The sequence below is a fragment of the Etheostoma cragini genome, chromosome 20 (assembly GCF_013103735.1).
Source record: "Etheostoma cragini isolate CJK2018 chromosome 20, CSU_Ecrag_1.0, whole genome shotgun sequence".
NCBI classification, from domain to species: Eukaryota; Metazoa; Chordata; class Actinopteri; order Perciformes; family Percidae; genus Etheostoma; species Etheostoma cragini.
In genome coordinates this window covers 3,645,627-3,665,758 of record NC_048426.1, presented here as the reverse complement: position 1 = coordinate 3,665,758, position 20,132 = coordinate 3,645,627, and the positions used below count along the sequence as shown (strand labels likewise).

Genomic DNA, 20,132 nt, shown 5'->3' with positions numbered 1-20,132 from the left:
CAGCATAAGATAGTCCCCCAGACCTGGTGCACTGTCAATCCTGACCAGGATGCCATCTTTCAGGGAGGTGCTGAAGCCGACGGTTAGCCTGTCCGTCCTGGTGCTCGGTCTCTCATTGGCTGGCCACTTGAATGTAATAAGGCCTCCTCCTTTGCCAAATATGTACGTCGTCCCAGCTGAACAGAGCAAAAGGACGACATATGAATAATAAGCTCAACTCTGAACTGATGTCTGATGTGACGTACAAAGTTACAACTTTTTTGTTGCTTGATACAAAATGAAAACTAACAGCTTTAAATGTATGTATGGCAGTACCTATTGACATAGTTCTATGGTTTCACAACAAACCTATAAAACTCAGTGCTTTTCAGATAATGTAAATTTTAATTGCAAAATTTGATTTGTTCTGTTCTCATTACTTAACAGTGTGTATCTGGTTGGCTCCAGTGTCTTCTTTAAAACGTTTGAAATGGGACCAGAGATCATGGAACATTAGCCCCTAAAATAGTCGTCATTTAATAAACTTGCTTAAAGACTAACAACAAGTTTTTTTTCAACCTGTACACTATTTTCCTGTGTGTTTGTGTCCAAGTGACGGATGGGAACAACCATCTTAGACAATTGTCCAGTATTAAGCAAAATCACTGCATTTGGCAGCGGCAAAACAAAATCAAATGTCAGTTAATAGGGCAATTGTTTTGTTTTGTCTTTTCACTTTTCAGTTTTGTTTGAAAAAAACACTTGGTCTACCGATTTACTTGTGAAAATACATTGGCTCTATACATGTTTAAAGTATTGTTTTTTTAAATGGAGCAAGGTGGGTTTAGCAACCTTAGAACTGTTTGTGGTGAAACAGAAAGGTCTCAAAGAGGTTTTAAAGGTCTTTCTTTGAAGGGATCCTTTCCATAATGTTGTCAGACACTTTGAATATTAATCTGAGTCTGTCAGTGACAAATGAGCACTTTGGTGCGGTATATACAGTACAAGCCGGACAATTGCTCTATTAACTAACTTCTATTAACATTGTAACTAGTTTCACCGCTCCTGACTGCAGTGATCTAACTTAATACTGGACCAGTTTCAAAGATTGTTGTTCCCATCAGTCACACAGACACAAAAAAACGGTAGTTACCCTTTAAGTGGTGAGTTTTGACTCTCAAACTGTGTTGTTTCTCCTTGGTTAGTTTTTAAAGGCCAGTCGTAAATTGAGGGTTTGTCACTCAACTCCAGTAGAACCCTAGAATGTCATGTGAACCATTTCTGGGAAAGGTTTGTCACTTAGAATTTAAGATTTAAAAGGGTTGGGTCACATGTGGCTGTGTCAACCCCGGCCAAAAACTGTGTTCTCATTCCCAAAAACCCTTTGCCCTTCAGCGTCTCATTCAGATGAACAGTTCTTACTGACAAAAACACACAGAAACAGACAGGATGGAGAGAATCCTCAAGAGTCAAAACCATATAATTAATGTTTCACAGCAGCATTTGCTTCATAAGTCATGTAATGTGTGTGAAAAATGTGTGTAAATATGTAATCTGTAAACATAAAACCAAATCTACAAATACAAGAAAAACATAAACAAGTTCCACAAATCCCCCCAAAAATCTATAATTGTACAAATAAAGTAATATATTTGTACTTCAACTTTCTAAGATACTTTTGTGAATCCAGTTTTTATCTGTGAATTTAAAAGGCATTTGTGGATCTCAATTATTCGCATGTGGATCTGCATTTTACACATATGCAGTTTTGAAACAGACTTTCCACCAGTCTGAAAGAAAATGTAATTTCCGCTCTTCTCAGTAAGAGCAGTCTTTCTAGACGTTAATCAGGACACATCGTACTATTATATATAGTTGTCCAAGCTTGTTACTTTACCCTTGTGTTGTCTTCTTGAATTGAAAAATTCACTTGAAAATTGAAAATCCACACTATTGTTGACACTTTATATCAATGTTTTTAACTTTTTCTTACGTTTATGTCACTTTTTTCAACACTTTTTTGACATTTAAAAATATGTAACACTAATTTATTAATTTTTGTTTTACAGTTATTTTTGGAATTTACGGTCAAAAACCTCATTTATAGGAAATTATACCTAATGTTTGAGTTAGAAAAGCAGAAATTAGGAATTATTTAGGGAAAAAAGGAATGTGTGTTGATGGATAATCACAGACTGGAAAATGTCAAATTTTACTCAATACTATTTTGAAACCATCCATCCATCCATCTTCATGCGCTTATCCGGTATCGGGTCACGGGGGCAGCAACTCCAGTAGGGAACCCTAAACTTCCCTTTCCCGAGCCACATCAACCAGCTCCAACTCGGGGATCCCGAGGCATTTTTTTCAAATGCCGTAAAATTGAACTAGAGACACCCCAAAATTCATGAAAGTAGAGATTTGAGCTTGCCAAAGAGCATTGTGTGTAATAACACCAACCATGTTATTTTGGGTAATTACAACTGGGTAATTTAAAAGAACATTGATCTAGGAAAATGGGTCAATTTGACCCAAGGACAACATGAGGGTTAAGGTACATTAACGCAAAATCATACAGCAAAACTTAAAATAATGATAGGTTAGTGAACAATCTAAAAACAATTTAAAAACTAAAACAAGAATTAGCTAAATACCTTAGCTAAATAAGTACTATACAATTTAAATTAAAAGGGGGTTATTTGGCAGGAAAGTTTCAATAACTATGTTGCTAAGGCATCATACTAGCTAGCGCACTAGCTGTAACTCTTCCCCAGATGTCTGCATAGGGACAAAAACAACAACAAAAAGTATTTACTGTGCTGTCTTTATTGAGACATTGTTGAGTCTCCTTTTTCCATTGTATCCTGCACATGTGTCCGAATAGTCACATACACATAAAAACTGAGCCACACTATAGTTAACTTCATTTTTTTCATTACCTGAAGACTTTTTTACACTCACTTATTTTCCTCCCATAGTCACAGTGTGGACCATTGGTGACAGCTTTGTACTTATTAAACCGTTAAATGCTCATTATTGAGTTCTGGTGATGGTAATGCGTAGAGATTATTGTATGATACGCTTGTTTATTGAAGTTGAGCAGTAGGGATGCAGGTGGCATTCAGTTTGCTTCCCCATGAAGAGCTATGGGCATGTTTAGGAGTGTTAAGTGTTTACTATCCACCTTTAATGAACATGTCACATTATGAGCAATATACTTTAGGCAGGCAGAATATATTTTGTTATAAGTAATTTGTATATCATTTGGAAAAACAGTGCTAAATGAAGCAGCACACCCAACACCCCAGCATTGTTCTAAAGATTTTTACATGAGCACACTTATTTTAAAACCCACAAATTAAAGTTAACATGTATTTGTCATGGGGGAGACATAAACCACGCACTATAGCGGTAAGCTGTTAAGGCCTTGGCACACAAAGGCGACTTTCGGACTGACGGCAAGCAATCGCCGTCCTAGTTTTTTGTGGTATTTCCCACACCGACACCACACAGAGAAGACACAGGGCTCCTCAAAAAAATGTCAAAAATGACATTTGTATGTTCCTTCAAAAAGACACATAGGGTCAAATGATTGGAATAACAATTTTTCCAGGAGGGTGTACAATGGGATACGCATTACTAGTTTTGCAGGTATATACTTTAACAATAACATGTCTTTCAAAAGATCTCTACATGCAAAACATTAAAAAACCAAAAAAAACGTCAATTAATAAACTAAATACATATAACTTTACCGTAAAATGTTATATAAAGGCCGTAATAGAGCCTTTCTCTAAACAATTAGCCCCCATGAAAGTAAGCTTACCAGCCAGCTGGCCAGCCTCTAGATTGGTACACTGTAACAACCAATGTTTCATTCATTCTCTCTTGTCACATCGTGGGAAAGCACATTGGTATCGCCACATGAGTGAAAACGTTTTGTGTAGGGTAGGATGAAGGCATGTTGGGTAGGTGGAATTAGCACGCTTACGTTAAATAAACGAGCCAGCAGCGGGCCGTTTGGGTTCGACCCTTCCGCTCCGCTCCTCACAGTAGGGAGACTTTTCTTTTGCAGAGAGAATGAATGACAACGAGCACTGTTTGTTGTGGGTATCATGGCTAATGTTTGTATCCTGTTTCCCTTTTTAATTGAATGAATAGAGTACCGCTGCCTGCTGGCATGGAGAGTTATTTCCTCACACACACAGCAGAACGTATGTGGTACTTGGCCGTTGGCTGTAGCAAAAATACCATGTTTGTTGTCTGATTCTGACCTTCTTTTGCCCTGATGGTCCACGTCTGCATTGGCCCACTAGAGTACCCCAGAATACAGGGTAACTCGTGGTACTCAGAGAATTCAAAAGTAGAAGGGGAGCTAGAGCCTTCAGCTACCAGGCTCCTATCCTGTGGAACCAGCTCACGGTCTGGGTTCGGGAACAGACACCATCACCACATTTAAGAGTAAGCTTAAAACTCTCGTCTTTGATAAAGCTTAGGGACTGAGGAGTGGCAGAGTTTGCCTAGACTGGCGGGGGAGCGTGTGTAGCTACAGCCACGGCACCACCCTCCTTCTGTTTGCTTCTCTTCATAGTTATAAGATTCATCTACCAACCCTTTGTAGGCTGGCTCAGGTTGTCCTTGGAGCAGTTCTCATGTTTCTTACGTATGTCATGTATTCTTATCTCATGCTGCAGTAGTTTAGGACTTCCTTTGACACACTAAACTCCTCTTTCCTCTCTCTTTCTATCTGTGTGCATACATGTCCCAGTAATAATTGTGTCTATCTTACCTCCAGGGTGCTTACTTCCCAGAGTCCTTATGTTTTCCCACCTTGCATATTTCCTTGGATTGGGTGGCACCTAAGTTGTGGTTGCAGTTATGCTAACTGTCCTGCTTGACGCCCTGCTATGCCATGCACTGCTTCTACTATTATTTCTAGTCATAGAAACATCTTTATTGTTACTATAGTTATTCATCATACCAACCAGCAATGGCAGATGTCTGCCACCAAGAGTCATAGTTTGTCCGAGGTTTCAGTTTTTCCTAGCCACTAGCACACCAAATACTTGCTCCTGGAGGTGAATTGTTAAATCGTTGTAAATTATTTGGTTTAGACTTCTTTCTATAAAGTGTCCTGAGAATACGCCTGTTAGGATTTACAACTAAAAAAACAATTCAATTGAATTAGTTTGCTCGTGTTCTGACTTGTAAGCCCAAACATTTAACTTGACAAAATTAAGATTAATCCAAAATGTACAAAAAGGTTGAATAGCATCTAAAGGTTTTGCCACTCACCAAGACCACCCTTCAGCGATGCTGGAGAACTGTATTTAGAGATGGTTGGAGAGGTGCCGTGCCTGGTCACATGCAGATGATACTGCTTAGGGAAAGGATTGGACACCGCTGCTGCCTGATCTCTGGTGACACTCCCAGAGTTCTGCGACTTTACAAACGGGAATGAGCTCTGCTTTGCGGAGGCAGCGATACATCCCAGAATCAGCCACCCCATACAGGTGGTCTGATAGAAGACTAAAAGACCAGGGACCTGGCAGAAACTCCCTTTCATGAGACCCCAGAAGGTAAAGCACCACATTGGACACATGGGTAAATATTACGCTAAATATTCAAACAGAGAGTGTTCTACAGACCAACAGTCTCATGATTGAACAAAGCCCATAATAATAAAGAAGTCCAGCCTGTCAGCCCCTGATATTTCCAGAGACCTCACACACATGCCGCCCAGAGATGCAGTAGGGTGAGATTAGTGAAACACAGACATAAAAGACAAGAAGAAATTTTTTTGTCAAAATCCTTAAAAAATGCAGACTTGTCATACAGTCAGCATGGGGAGAACCCTCCTGCCTCGTCCTCTGCACAGCAATCAGGGCTCCGCTCATGCAGCCATCTGCCAACTCATGTGCAACTTCACTCCTTCATCTATCTGCCTGTCTGCCTGCTCTGTATTAAAAATCTGTCAGGCTTGCAAAGAAAGACATTTCTAAGCCACAGGGAGTAGAGAAACGTCTGATCCTGTCCAGCTTGGAGAGTGACTTGGTACCAGAAAAGTCATGAAACAGAATACTATATATACACTGGAACTTTGTATACCTTCTTCTGCATGCTCAATTGGTATTTCTTTTAATTTTCCTTCCTGAAGATTCACAGTATGCCAGCAACAACACAAATCCCTTTCAAAAACCTCAAGACTGTAGCAGTGATCTGTATCCCAGAGCAGCAAGACTTGGAGTGGTGAAGACACAACTAAAAAGGAAACGCATAATCATTGAGAGAGGCAGGATGTTAATGAAAGACCAGATAAATGAAGAGACAGAGTATAAAGAGAGAACCAGATTACATGTACAGCAGATTATATGTGCACAGGGAGGAACCATAAACTGAAAACTTAAAAAACAATTGTATCTAGTTACACATCTGGAAACCCTCAAGAAATAGACAGGTCTGCCAACAAAAATATGTCGTGAGCTTACTTTCTGCTACTCTACAGCCTGTAAAATGACTAAAATGAAATTTAAAATGTTGTTGCAGAAAAACATTAGATTGGCAACATTAATGTGGCAACATTACTTCAAAATAAAACAAATTTCTAAGTTGTGTCTACAGCAAGACATGCAATCAGGCACAGGGAGAGAGAGACCGACGGAGAGACACACACACGCACACGTACACGCAAACACAAACACACACACACACACACACTAAATGTTCTATCAAAGCAAAATTAACCACCACCAAGATGGCGCTTCAGCAGAAATACACAGCAAGGCCTGTTACATTAACATAAAGTGTGCTCTTCAGAAATGATTAGCCTCTACAATCTCAGGAACTGGTTAAATGACATATCCAGTGCGATGTATGGCACCCATCCCCCTGACATTTACTCTTTATTCCTTGCTGTCTCGTTTTGTTACCTCTTGCCCTCGATTTATGCACATAGACCAAGGCAGACGGGCAAGGTGAAGGTCGTCAAACACATTATCCTCCAATTATCAACAGTGTGCTAATACAGAGGCAAACCAGGTCCCATCATTCCCTCTTATCTGCACCACCCAGGGAAGGAATAAAAAGCTACAAATATATATTATTTTAAGCTTTATCTCCTGCCCCTTTTCAAACTGCCACTCTAAGACACGTTCCCATCATCAGGCCAGGAGTAAAGTTCGGGCCACTGGGAATAAAGACTATAGACTTTATAAAATATTGACACAGTCTCCCAGAACGAAGCTGCCATCCAGGTAGTGCCTGACGTTGCCTAACTCCCAGATAATCTAAATGATGGAGCTGAGGCAGAACTGGTTTTTGGCACTTCCACATTGATTGATTTTTCAGTACTGGAGATTGTCACTTGATAAAGACACAGCTCAATGGCATGCACTTGGTGCTGATGGTTGGGTTAGGGGAGTGAAGGTTGGGGGATCGATGGGAATCATCTAGCATGTGGCAGGGCAGACATAGAGACCAGTGAAGGAGAAAATGGACTCCTTGTCACACCACCAATTGCTCTGATTGCTTGCCAGCCTGCTCCCTTATGACCAGATGGTCCGCCCCCACCAATGACCAGCAAATACGCGAAAGACCTCCTGGAAGACCCCCACTAGTCTGGGCGGCTGTCTCTGTCACAAAAATGTTCATAACGGAATTGAATTCCAGAAAAGGTCTTATTTGATGATATACACTTCAAATACTCAGCCATACTCTAGACAGAGATGTCTAGAATATGGCTTTCCAGTATATTTTAGTAGATCTGTACCAGCTAGAATTGTATTTTACTGTGGTTTCTGTTACACTTTATTTTACTGGAAATAAACAAGATGTAACAAGCCATATTTTGTATGAAAATAGACCAAAAGTAATAATAATAATAATAATAATAATAATAATAATAATAATAAAAACAATAATAATAATAATAATTTGGTGTTTACTGTAGTAGACAGTAAACAAAAAGATATAACCTATTTAGAAACCATACACCTAACTTATGCTGTAAATAGTACATTAATAAGATGTAATAATTAAATTTTGTGTCAAATTAGATATTAGATATTATATTAGATATAATGGGGTTCTTATTAGACAGAAAACATCTGAGAATGGTTGTAATCACATACTGTATATTACAGTAGACACCATACAAGCAAACGCCAACCTCAGCTGCAGCAAATTAACAGACGTGCTATTTTATTTTAATTAATTTTATCTGTAACGCAGTTAAGGTGCTCTGCCAGCAAGACAGCATTGTTTTTTGTTGCATTTGATTGTGTAATCACAAACTTGGGATACACCACTACCACAAGCAACATTACATTTGGGTTCTCGCCAATACTAAGTACCTGTACGATTACTTAATGATACCCTCCTGGGTCCGAGGGTATTTTCATACACACAGGCCTGCTCTGATTTAACGTTCAACTAACCCTTTCCCCTGGTGCTAAAATCATCCCAATGGTGACACTGACATCTGAAAAATATTTTGACATTGGGGTTTTAGCTGCTAGCAAATGTTAGCTTGCTGCTCGCTAACTGGTCAGTTAAACAATTCTTTTAGCTTTTAGTAGGTGTGATTTTGTCCACGCTCTGTCATACATGTGTGACATTAGATATTTAATTAATAGTGATATCAGTACTCACGGTCATTGCACTGTGTACCAGTGAAGGAGGTCATGGAGCAGTCACAGGTGTAGTTCTCCCACTGTTGGATACAAATCCCCATGTTGGCACAGGAGTCCTCCTGACAGGTGGTGCTGGGACCTGTGGAAATCCACAAACACACACACACACACACACACACACTGGAGGCTTAACCATAGTCAGCCTCTTTAGGAGACTGGCGACAGGTCCTGAGCGGGTCGATTCCACTGGGAGAAGTGAACAGATTTTGAGCGATCCCATTGTCACCAAATTAAATAGCTAATGTTAGCTAAAGAAAATATTAATAAATTAAACAAATGTACCTTTTCATCCATCCACACAATGTTTACAACATTTTACAACAAGGCTCCATTTAGGAGACAGGAAGTGTGTACTGTTTCATACCATTAGTTAGAGAGACTCTTTGACTGAACCCACAGCCTTCTTTAAAGGGACACAACTTTGGTTTAGTACTCTGATTGATTGAACTATTTTCACCCACACCCACCACCTCTTGACTGTACGACAACATGGTAGGGCTTGTAAGTACAAAATTGAATCAAATTAAGGAGGCGAGGGATGAGGGGAATATTCCATATAATGTTTTTTACACTTATAGGGTGGCAGTAGCTCAGTCCCTTGGGACTTAGCTTGGGAATCCACGGGTTGCTGGTTCAGGTCCCTGCACACACCACCTGGAAAGGTGCAAGTTCACCTCCTGGGATTCCTGCGGTGATTCCTTTGAGCAAGGCACAGAACCCCCATCTGCTTTATGAGGCAGCCCCCTTGCATCATCATATTTACATGCATGTCAGCAGGTTATGTGTCTGTCTCCACAGAACAATTACAGCTTTTTTTTCCCATCCTCCCAAAAGACATATTCTCCCTCATTGCTACTGGGATGCTGACAGGGAGTTATTTCCTCAGTATTAACTTTAAAACAAACAAACTTTAGTCATAATTGCCACATACAATTGACAGTACAATGTAGTGTAATCCAATCCAGCATTTAACCCATGCTTGATATTAGTAGCAGTGGACAACTGGGGAGCAACATGGGGTTTAGTGTCTTGCTGAAGTACACCGGGGGCGGCCAGGATCAACACCCAATCTTGTAGTTGAGGGCTAACGCTCTCCATATTCTAAGCCATATGCCTCTTCCTCCCAACTTCTCTGCATTGGCTTCCCGTAAAATCCAAGACTGAATTTAAAATCCTTCCTCTGACCTACAAAGTTCTTACTGGTCAGGTACCATCATATCTTAAAGAGCTCACAGTACGCCCCACCAGAGGACTGCGCTCCCAGAGTGCAGAGTTAATTGTGGTTCCGAGAGTCTACAAACGTAGAATGGGAGTCAAGGCATTTAGGTATCAAGCTCTTCTCCTATGGTATTCCTCTCCACATTTAAGAGTAAGCTTTAAACATTAGATAAAACCTAAAGCTTATACTTAGGACTGGCTCAGGTTTGCCTTGGACCAGCCCTCAGTCTTTCTGCTATAGTTTTAGACTGCCATGTGACTTCTTATGACACGCTGACCTCTTCTCTCCTTCCATCTGTGTACATTCATGTCACAATAATGCACGTTACTAGCTTCTTCCACAGAAGTGGAAGCTGGTTGCGCTTTTTTCGCCATGCAGATTACCTTGGATTGTGGTGGCACCTGGATCGTGGTTGCAGCTGCTGTAGTGGTCCTGCTCGACGCCCTGCTACTCCCTGCACTGCTGCTACTTATAATAATAGTAATAGTTACATTATATTTAGCGAAGACAGTGCTTAAGCAATGAGAAAACCACTGTAAATGTTATTTGTAACATCTTAGATGATTAACCGGATGAAGGCCACAAGCCGACATATGTTGTTAAACAAAGTAGTTCTGCATACTACAAATGTTGCTGTAGTTTATTTATTTTTTGGCAGGCTTTTTCCCTTCTCTGGAAGTAGGTGAAGTTGTGTTGTAAATCCCATCTCCGGCTCTATAATTGTGATTATGAGATATATCGGCTTTAATGTACATTAAGCATGTGGACTGTCAGTCTGTGAGGACTTGTCTACCTCTAACCAACACAGTGTGTTGAGTGGAGACTTACCTTGTAAACTGATGCAACCTGCTCTGTTAAAGGAGCTGTTCAGGTGAATTGATGCGTTGGAGGAGGGAATCGACTTTTGGAACTTACAGTGTCCTATAATGCAGGAATATCCTGCAGTTGACCCGCTCATCTGGTTCAGGATTTAATGTATGATGTACCTACAGTGAAATCCCTATTCATGTTACTTCTGCTTTTTACTGTTCTGTTACAGTAAGTGTCTGCCACAGATAAGGCAGTTTCACCATCTAGTGACAATACAAGGTATTGCCGACTCAACACTCATTTATTGGCTTTTATAAAGGCTCACTGGCTTGATAAAAATAAATTGATTTTATGTGATGAAGGCTTGTAATGAAAAGCAGGCGTTACATGGCATCATAGCTTAAATGACTAATCAACTGATCATGGTACATCAGCAAAACAAAAAGAAATCACACAAGCACACAAACAAATGAGACAGAATGCCATAGACAAGACCAACAAACTGCGATTGATGAGATTTTATTTGGAAAAATAAATAAGTCAAGCATAACGTTCTCTCAGTACATACAGTACAGTAAAAAACAGCATTATCAAACCCCATTCAGATTGTCACAGCGAGGGGAACAACAGTTACAATGTTGTTGTCTGTTAAGATTCAAATGAAGCATTAACTAACACGTCTTTGTCTAATGGGGCTCTGTTAGTTGATGTTAAAAGCAACAACATAAGTACACTCAATGTCCAACTGAATGATATGGCAGGAATTAGAGAAAACAGCTGTACAGAAAATGATTTCCATGCAACAGGTTGTGGAAGTCCAGAATCTTAAGAAGATGACAAAAACAAAGAATGCACGACTTGCACAGGAAGCTGGAAACATTTTGTCTATTGTGACACATGTTAGCTCCTGCAAAATGTTTCAATAGCCCATTTTGATGTAGCTACAAAATATGCATGACGGCTGGACATCAACACGAAACAAATTAAACACTGATACACACAAACCTTATGGACTGGAATTGGGGCATGGCTTCTTATCAATTTCTATTGTAACTGCATTCATAGATCTTTTGTAACTTTTTGCTACAAGTTTGTTCTAGGATTTACATTAGGTCATCTTTTTCCTCGCCTTTAACTGACCGTTTTGACCCTATCCCAAACACTGATTGTCCAATCATTGCTTAGCAACCATAACTAAGCGCTGCTTAGTACCTAGCATCAGAGATATATAAACAGAGATGTGAGACCATAAAGACTGAGAGAACAAATATTTTGTGTTGCTTTTGGAGGATGTTTTCATGTGAAAGAAATGCCAAACTTAACAAAACGAAATAAAATTTCACAGGTGAAAAAAGTGTTTTACAATATTTAAGCCTACTGTTAACGTGTTGAATTTAATATCACAAGAGGTAACGTTAACCCTTCTTTTTAACATAAAGTTAAGGTACTTTCCTGATATTGAATAAAGCTAATTCTAGCTTGTGAGAGCTTTTTTGTCATTTGTGTGTTATAGAACTGCAGTTCCTCAAGTCAATCCCCATAGACCCCCATTTAAAAAAAAAAAAAGTTCTCAGCATAAATTAACATGTTTAAAGCCCAGTTTGGATCTTTAAGTGTTTAAACTATATGAAGGCTTATCCATACAGTTACTATCTATAAGGTATTTTGCTATGAAACCCTGCATTTTTAATTTTAAAGTATCCTGTATCATAAGACATGTCTGGCATTTTTCAGCAAAGCAAACCGCTTGAAAGTAGTTAAATAATTCAGCATGAAAGGTTAATTTTATTATGGATAGCCCTCCTGCCTTGATATACATGTATTAGGAGGCATGCACTTGTCCGTCACAAAATGGCGGCCGCATCGTATCACTCCAATGGATAGCAGTGGCCAATAAGGAATCTACAGCTATATCTAAAACCTAGAGTAGTAAACAAGAGACATTTCCAAGGCCAAAAGTTAAGGCTTTAGGTAAGGCGTTCCAGTAAGTGTAAGTATGACGGACAGTCTATGTGAACTTTTGGAGTCTATTTTTAATGGAAGGCCATTAAAACAAATAACATCTTATAGATTTTGTGTTTAGAAGATATTAAAATGTGCCACAACAAAACTTTTGAGTGCCTGTAGTTAACTTCAAAATGATGATGCATTCTTAGCTCATTCAATTTCAATATCAATTACCATGTCCTAATCTGTGTCTTCTCTGGTCTCCACCACCAGGCATCACTATGCACATTCACATGTCTGTGCCATCAATGAATCAGGATAAGTGACCAGCAAGTATGAGCACAATGTATAATGCTGTTATTTTATTAAAAAAGATCTTTTTTTGGATAGGGCAGCTATATGAAAGGGAGAGAGAGGGGGAAAGACATGCAGTAAACCGTCACAGGTCAAACTCTGGACCATCTGCGTCAAGGAATAACCCTCTACATGTGTGCGCCCGATCTACCAACTGAGCTAACCCGGCCATGCCTGATCTTTAACATTGAATTCTGCAGTGAGCTACATATAAATAAGACTATTCCTTCAGAAGAAAAGAAAATTGCGTATTTTATGTTAAAGGTATTACCATGCGTACTGGCCACAACCAGAAAAGGCATGCTAACGAGTCATTTTTTGTTGGGAAACACATGAAAATATAAGATATTAACACACATTTGAAAGTCGTCGTAAATATCTTAGACTTCTAAAGAGGTTCATTGCTCGAATGGCATTCCATAACTTCTTTTTTTTCCCATTCAACGTGTAAATACACTGCCAAAACTTTGGAAACCTACACTCATTCAATGTAGTTGAAGGCTTCCAATGTAGACACTGACGAGGATGTAAGCAGCTGTGGCTGTGCAGATATTGTGCTAGCCTATCCAAATGCATTATTTGGTGGGGTTAAAAGGTTATTTCATAAATAGTCCTGTTCAGGTTTGACACTTTCACTGCTTGGAAGATGGTGTACATCGGTCCCAGATGTTACCATGCTCTGTCCTGTCTTGTATTGGGGTAGTTTACCTGAGACAACTTTGCTAAACTTTCATCATCCTCGAAGCCTTTTATTATGTAAAGTGAAACATATTGCCTGACAATACTCAACACATAAAAGTAACTTATCATTTATTTCTACTGTAAACATTCAAGATTATTTGTCACATGTTCATGAATGGTGTTATGTTACAAAGAAGCAGTGTTTCTTAAAACACTGCATTGTATTACAGGACAAACAAGCTACCCTGTAATAAAAGATCAGTCCTACATACCCATCTCATAATTAACTGGTAATTATGCAGATGTAATTTGCCTGGGACCTATAGTCATTAGCATTAAGTGTTTTTTGCATCAATACATGGCACTGAGTTAACAGAAAATAAACACAAGCCATCAAATGCATTTTTTTGATACTGAAAATACTTAATGCAGTGCTGGAATGGAAAGCTTGACAAGACTAGTAACAATAACTAAAGGGTGCGAGGCTTACTAAAGGGTCAATTAAATATGTAATAGTTGTTTTTTTATATAGTGGAGTATTTTAAATTAAATAAACTGGAGATTTGATCTTAAACATATTTGTATTTTCACTAGGGGGACCCTGCAGACAATGTTTAGGAACCACTGTCTTATATGATATTATTGATTAGGACTGTAAATATTAACAAAATTCAGAAATAAAACCTTGAAACTTTACAAAAATGAGAGATAAAAATGGAGCACCTGGCAGCATTTTCTGTCACTGCACTGGCAACAATTGTTCTGATGGTGATCGCAACAGCACTAGAAGTGGGCGACCAATGTGGCCGATAACATGTGGTGTTGTATGTAGGTGTAGGTGATTTTTGGCCTGAATCTAGCAGTGGGTAAGTGAGGCAACAAGTACAGTTAATATAATGGATGGCCTTCCATATGGATGCAGGGCTGTGGAGCTACTGTTTGCATTGAGCAAGAAGAAAGGGCTGCTTGAGCTGGAATTGGAGTTGAATTGTGTGTTGTAGTAGTCTAAATCAGGCTCAGATTTGAGGGACGGTGTACCTTCACATCCACGCTCAATCTGCCCGCTGCGAAACAAAGCGTCATTAAGGAGATCTGGCAGGCGACCGTTGAGGTCTACCGACGCCAAACAGCCCTGGTAGCCCTCTCTGGAAGCCACCAGTTTAGGAAGGCTGCCATACATGCCTGGACCCAGTCCTGCGATGAACAGATCACCTGGGATGTAGAAAACATAGATTGATAGATAGATTGATAGAGAAATAGAGTGATAGATAGATAGATAGATAGATAGATAGATAGATAGATAGATAGATAGATAGATAGATAGATAGAGACATGAAAGTGTCAAGAAAGTTGCAAAAATGTAAAAAAAAATATGTCACTAGATATTAAGGAAACATGCTAAGTTGAAATACAATCTTGACTGACAACAATGCTGAAACCAGTACTTTCTCCATTGGAATGGAAATTCCATGACGGAATGTCTGTATGTGTTTGGCCTGTGTTTTGTTGTCAACTTCCTTGAGACCCGGGTTGCCAGACACAAAGTGCAAACACGCAAAAACGTCGCTCCATCAAAAGAAGTAGCAACTAAACAAACTGGATAAGATAGATACATTCTATACAATATAGAAAAAACTCTGGATCTTTCTGAACAGTGGCATAACCAAACGTGGTAAAACAAAAATATTGGAAACAAATATTGGAGATGCATTTAAAAAATAGAGACACCTTACAGCCCTAAAGGACAGTTAAGTTGGCTAATTTCCTCCCAAACAGGTAAGTATTAAGCTTCATTAATTTCTATCATGGTTAACGTAGTATGTATGGTCAGTTTTATAAATTTTTACATACATGTGCACATTACATTAAATTATGTAGAGTACTGAAATTAGTAACTCAGACCTAACTTGTGCTAACACCGCCATGCTAACATGTAACAGCTTATGTTCACGGAGGACCAGGGTAGCGGGCCACAGCTGTTTACCACCACCGTGATGGAGAGAAACCACAACTTATGGAAACATGCTATTTAATTTTGGCAAAACAACCATGTAGCCTAAAACGTTAGGAGGAGAGTAGGAGCAGAACATCAACTCCCTCATCAAAGAGTTCCTGTACTTCCGGCGGTAGCTGAAGAAGTTCAACCTGTCAAAGACTATGATGGTGCACTTTGACGCTGGAGGACACTGACACATTTTTGCACCACCAAACCAAAAAAAACAACGTTTAGGGAACGTTCCCTCCGGGTTATAACGCTCCCTAAGCGTTAAGAGAACCAACCATCGGTAACGTTCACCTGCGGTTGCACCGTACCATCACACAACGTTCCCGTTTGGTTATTTTTGGTTGTTTTTGGTTGTTCTGAGTATTTGAAGTAGCACAAAGGTTTGCTGTCACTCGATTTAAATTCACTCAAAAAATAATGTACTTATACAATCTAAGTAAGATAAACAGCATAGCAAGATAATCTATTTATTTTAAGGCTAATATCAATTTAGCTTAAAACAGTACTTTTGTGCTTGAATTTTCTTATAACTGTATTAGCAGTATATTAACAAGAATCTATCAATAGAACGATTTTCTAAATTAAGAGAATTCACTTCTTTAATTTAGTTTGCAAACCGAACCGTTACACCCCCACCCCAGAAGGGGAGCCTCTGCTCTGAGGTGACCGATTCCGCGTTAGGCGAAAAAGACAAAGCCACAGGACCAACCACGCTGCACAGCTTGGCAAGCTCACGGGAAAGTAAGCGAAGTACTTTACAGTGTATTGATGTTGTGGTTGTAATGGGAGGGTTTGTGGTTTAACATTAAACTCTTTCTCTCGTATGGCTCTGTTATATTCCGGTTCAGATCAGGTTGTCCAAAAAGAAAAGTTTGGCTGAAGTAAACAACTCACTTTAGCAGAAAAATGTCCCCTCGTCTCCATCTTGCTATGTTATGAGTTGCTCAAAGTATTTTCTTTTTTTCTGCGATATGCAAACTGTTACTTGCAAACTTTGCATTCAACTTTTTTCCGTTATCTATTTTTGTAAAATGGTGCCACACTGGCGATGTCTTCGACATGGTAGAGGAGGACTGACTGTAAATTAAACACTCACAATTAAATACATATTCAGCAAACCACTAAAGCAGGGCTTTCTAGTTCTTTCTTCAATCTGTCCCCAGTGGGTTGGGCTACTCCAAAAAAGTGAAAACAAGGGGGGTGTTCTGAAGACGGCCTTTTACCTGTGCAACAGTGATGCTCTGGGATCAGGGATGATCTAAAAACACCCCCATTAGCAATTAGTGCTTTCCACCGGTCTATGCTTCCACCTGATGAAATTAACACTGCAAAAAATCGACCAATCTGAATTTTGGTCGAGCCAGAACGTATCGACCAATAAATCGACTAGTTGACTGGGAGAGTACAGCCCTAGTTGACTCTATGGTCTGTGTGAAAAAAAAGAATGGTGAGTTAAGGTGCGCCGTGGGGCGGCTGTGGCTCAGTGGTAGAGCGATTGCAAGCCAATCGGAAGGTTGGTGGTTCGATCCCTGCCCCTGCAGTCATTGTTGAAGTGTTCTTCGGCAAGGCACTGAACCCAAGTTGCCCCCGGTGCTGCGCATCGCATCAAATGTGTGTGAATGTTTATCTGAAGGTGGCACCTTGTACGGCAGCCCCGGCCACAGTGTATGAATGTGTGTGAATGGTGAATGTTTCCTCTAGATGTAAAAGCACTTTGAGCAGCTGTAAAGACTGGAAAAGCGCTATATAAATACAGCACATTTACATTTAAGAGAATGTATGGATCCAAAAGATCTCAATGAAAAAATACCCAAACTAGAGGAGATCACCACAAGATGGAAGGCGCCAGATGAATTTCGAGATGCTTGATTCGTCACATGGGTTTTGGCAACTTTGACTGGATGAAAGCAGTACCAAATACTGCACTTTTAATACACCCTTTGGTCGATACTGCTTTCATAGGTTACCCTTTGGAATTATATCAGCTTCAAAGATATTCCGTAGAGCAATGGAAAACATAATTGAAGGGCTTGATGGAGTGCAAGCATATATGGATGACATCATCATATGGGGAGCCACACTCCAGCAGCACAATCAGAGTCTGGCAAGTGTCCTGGAGCAAATACAAAAGAATGGCCTGAAGCTCAACAAAAACAATTGTCAGTTTGCAACTCAGGAAATTGTTTTCCTTGGGGACATGCTCTCAGCAGAAGGCACACGCCCCGAAAAAGAAAAAATCAATGCTGTATTGAACAAGCCTAAACCCATAGACAAGGCAGGTGTACTACGCATCATGGGAATGGTAAACTTCATTGGAAAGTTCATACCCAACCTTTCAGCAAAGACAGTGTACTTTTTTGAGTTCCTGTACAAAGATAAAGACTTCAACTGGACATTCAACCATGAACGCGTCTGGCAAAAGCTCCACAGTGCACTGACCACTGTCCTTATGCTGACATTCTTCGAACCAACAGTGTCAACAGATGCATCAAAGGATGGAATTGGTGGAATGCTTCTACAGGCTGAAGGTGAGCATTGGAAACTAGTAGCATATGCAACCAGATATATGACAGAGACTGCATGTCAATATGCAAAAATAGAAAAGGAATGTCTTGGGTCAGTGTTTGGCCTAGAAAAGTTCAGCTACATATATGGCCTTCCCACCTTTACTGTTGAGACTGACCATGGTCCACTAGTTGCCATCATGAAAAAGAACTTAAATGAAATGCCACAGAGAATACAGCGCATGATGATGAAGATGCAGAGGTATGACTTTGAACTTATCTACACACCTGATTCTAGCAGATCCACTGCCAAAAGCACCCACAAACAATAGTACAAGCACAACTGAAGATGATCTTCAAGCATATGGCTACATGGTGTCTGCTACACTTCCTGTATTGGACACAAGACCAGGCAGAGCCTTGAAGAAACAGCTAGAGATCCTCAACAACAAGGCATCATGGGGAACATGCAGAATGGATGGGCTGCAGGATCTCAGTTCTACCACATACAGTAAGAGGGGAGCTCAGTGTAGTGGATGGACTGTAGTTAAAACAAAACAGGGTAGTCATTCCAAGAGAGTTGAGACAAGACATACAGCAGAAAATTCATGTTGGACACTTAAGTGTTGGAAAATGTAAAGGACAGGCAAGAGGGACACTGTTCTGGCCTAGATTAAATAAGGACATTTACAAACTGATAAGCAGATATGTGACTTGACAGAAATACAGAAATAAACAAGCTAAAGAGCCTGTGGCTGTATATGATGTACCAACAGCACTGTGGCATAAACTGGAAATGGACTTATTCCACATTAAAGGAAAGGACTACTTGGGAGTCATTGACTATTACTCAAATTATCCTGAAATGGCATTGATCTCGCACATCTTCCAGCTGTGTCATAACACATGCAAAATGCAATCTTCCCCAGACATGGCATTCCACATACAGTGATGAAAGACAATGGACCAAGCTTCAACAGCAAAGAGTGGCAAGCCTTTGCAAAAGTTTATGACTTCAAGCAGGTAACATCCAGCCTACTGTATTCCAATGGAAAAGCTGAGAAAGGAGTTCACATTCTCAAGCATCTCCTAAAGAAGGCTTCTGAAAGTAACTCAGATCCTTACCTTGCTCCACTCAGTTACTGATCATCACCTCTGGAGTGTGGGTTATCTATTTAGCTATTGATGAAAAGAAAACTTTGTACAACACTTCCAAGCGGTTTAAAGCAGAAAGAAACATCCTAAGCTAGAACAAAAGCTGAATCTGCAGAAAATTAAGCAAAAGGTTTTCTAAGCAGCTTCCTCCACTAACCAGGAATGATCCAAGTCCTGAAGGACAAATGACAAGAGCCACTTTTCTTCAAGAGTTTGTCTACAATCCTATACGGTGAGAAGAAAAGAAGGACAAATCATCAGACAAAATCTGTTGCAGATCAAGAGCTCAGTGAAACAGACTCTAGTCTTGAGTCTAAGCCCAACTCCACATCTCCACATAAACCTGTAAAACTTTACCTGTAAAAAAAAAAGGTCTGAATTTAATGAGCATGTAATAGTAGTGTTTTAGTGTGATGTTTATTAATGCTCAAGTTTGATGTTCTGGAGGCCTGATATCAAAGTCATACTGTTTAACCAGTGGTTTAACATTGTGAAATGAGTTGTGTAACTAAGTTGAGTTGTGTAAGGTGACTGTTAAAAGAAAGCTGTCACCTGTGATGTATTTAAGTTGTTGAGTAATTCACCTCATAGAAAGGGGATGTGATGATTAGTGGTATTTCAACCTCAGGCCACTAGATGTCAGTAGCGATCTTAAATAAAAGGAGTGTTTCGGTATAAAGGTAGAAGTAGAACAAGGAAGCCTCAGGTAAGAGACAGTAGGCTCGTTCGAGATGAGCCAGATCTGCGCAGAATCGATCACCGGCGATCGGCGCCCGTTGCATGCCGGT

The 20,132-nt window shown here is 39.8% G+C and overlaps 1 protein-coding gene across 1 annotated transcript in view; it reads right to left on the bottom strand.

Moving 5' to 3' along the window:
• Positions 1 to 20,132, bottom strand: part of nrxn3a (neurexin 3a) — a 191,381-nt gene that overhangs the window by 32,070 nt on the left and 139,179 nt on the right. The window contains exons 17-19 of the mRNA XM_034857472.1: positions 14,719 to 14,892; positions 8,629 to 8,748; positions 5 to 176 (exon numbers count right to left, since the gene is read on the bottom strand). Coding sequence (XP_034713363.1) covers positions 5 to 176; positions 8,629 to 8,748; positions 14,719 to 14,892 — 466 coding nt within the window. The remainder of the gene's footprint in view (positions 1 to 4; positions 177 to 8,628; positions 8,749 to 14,718; positions 14,893 to 20,132) is intronic.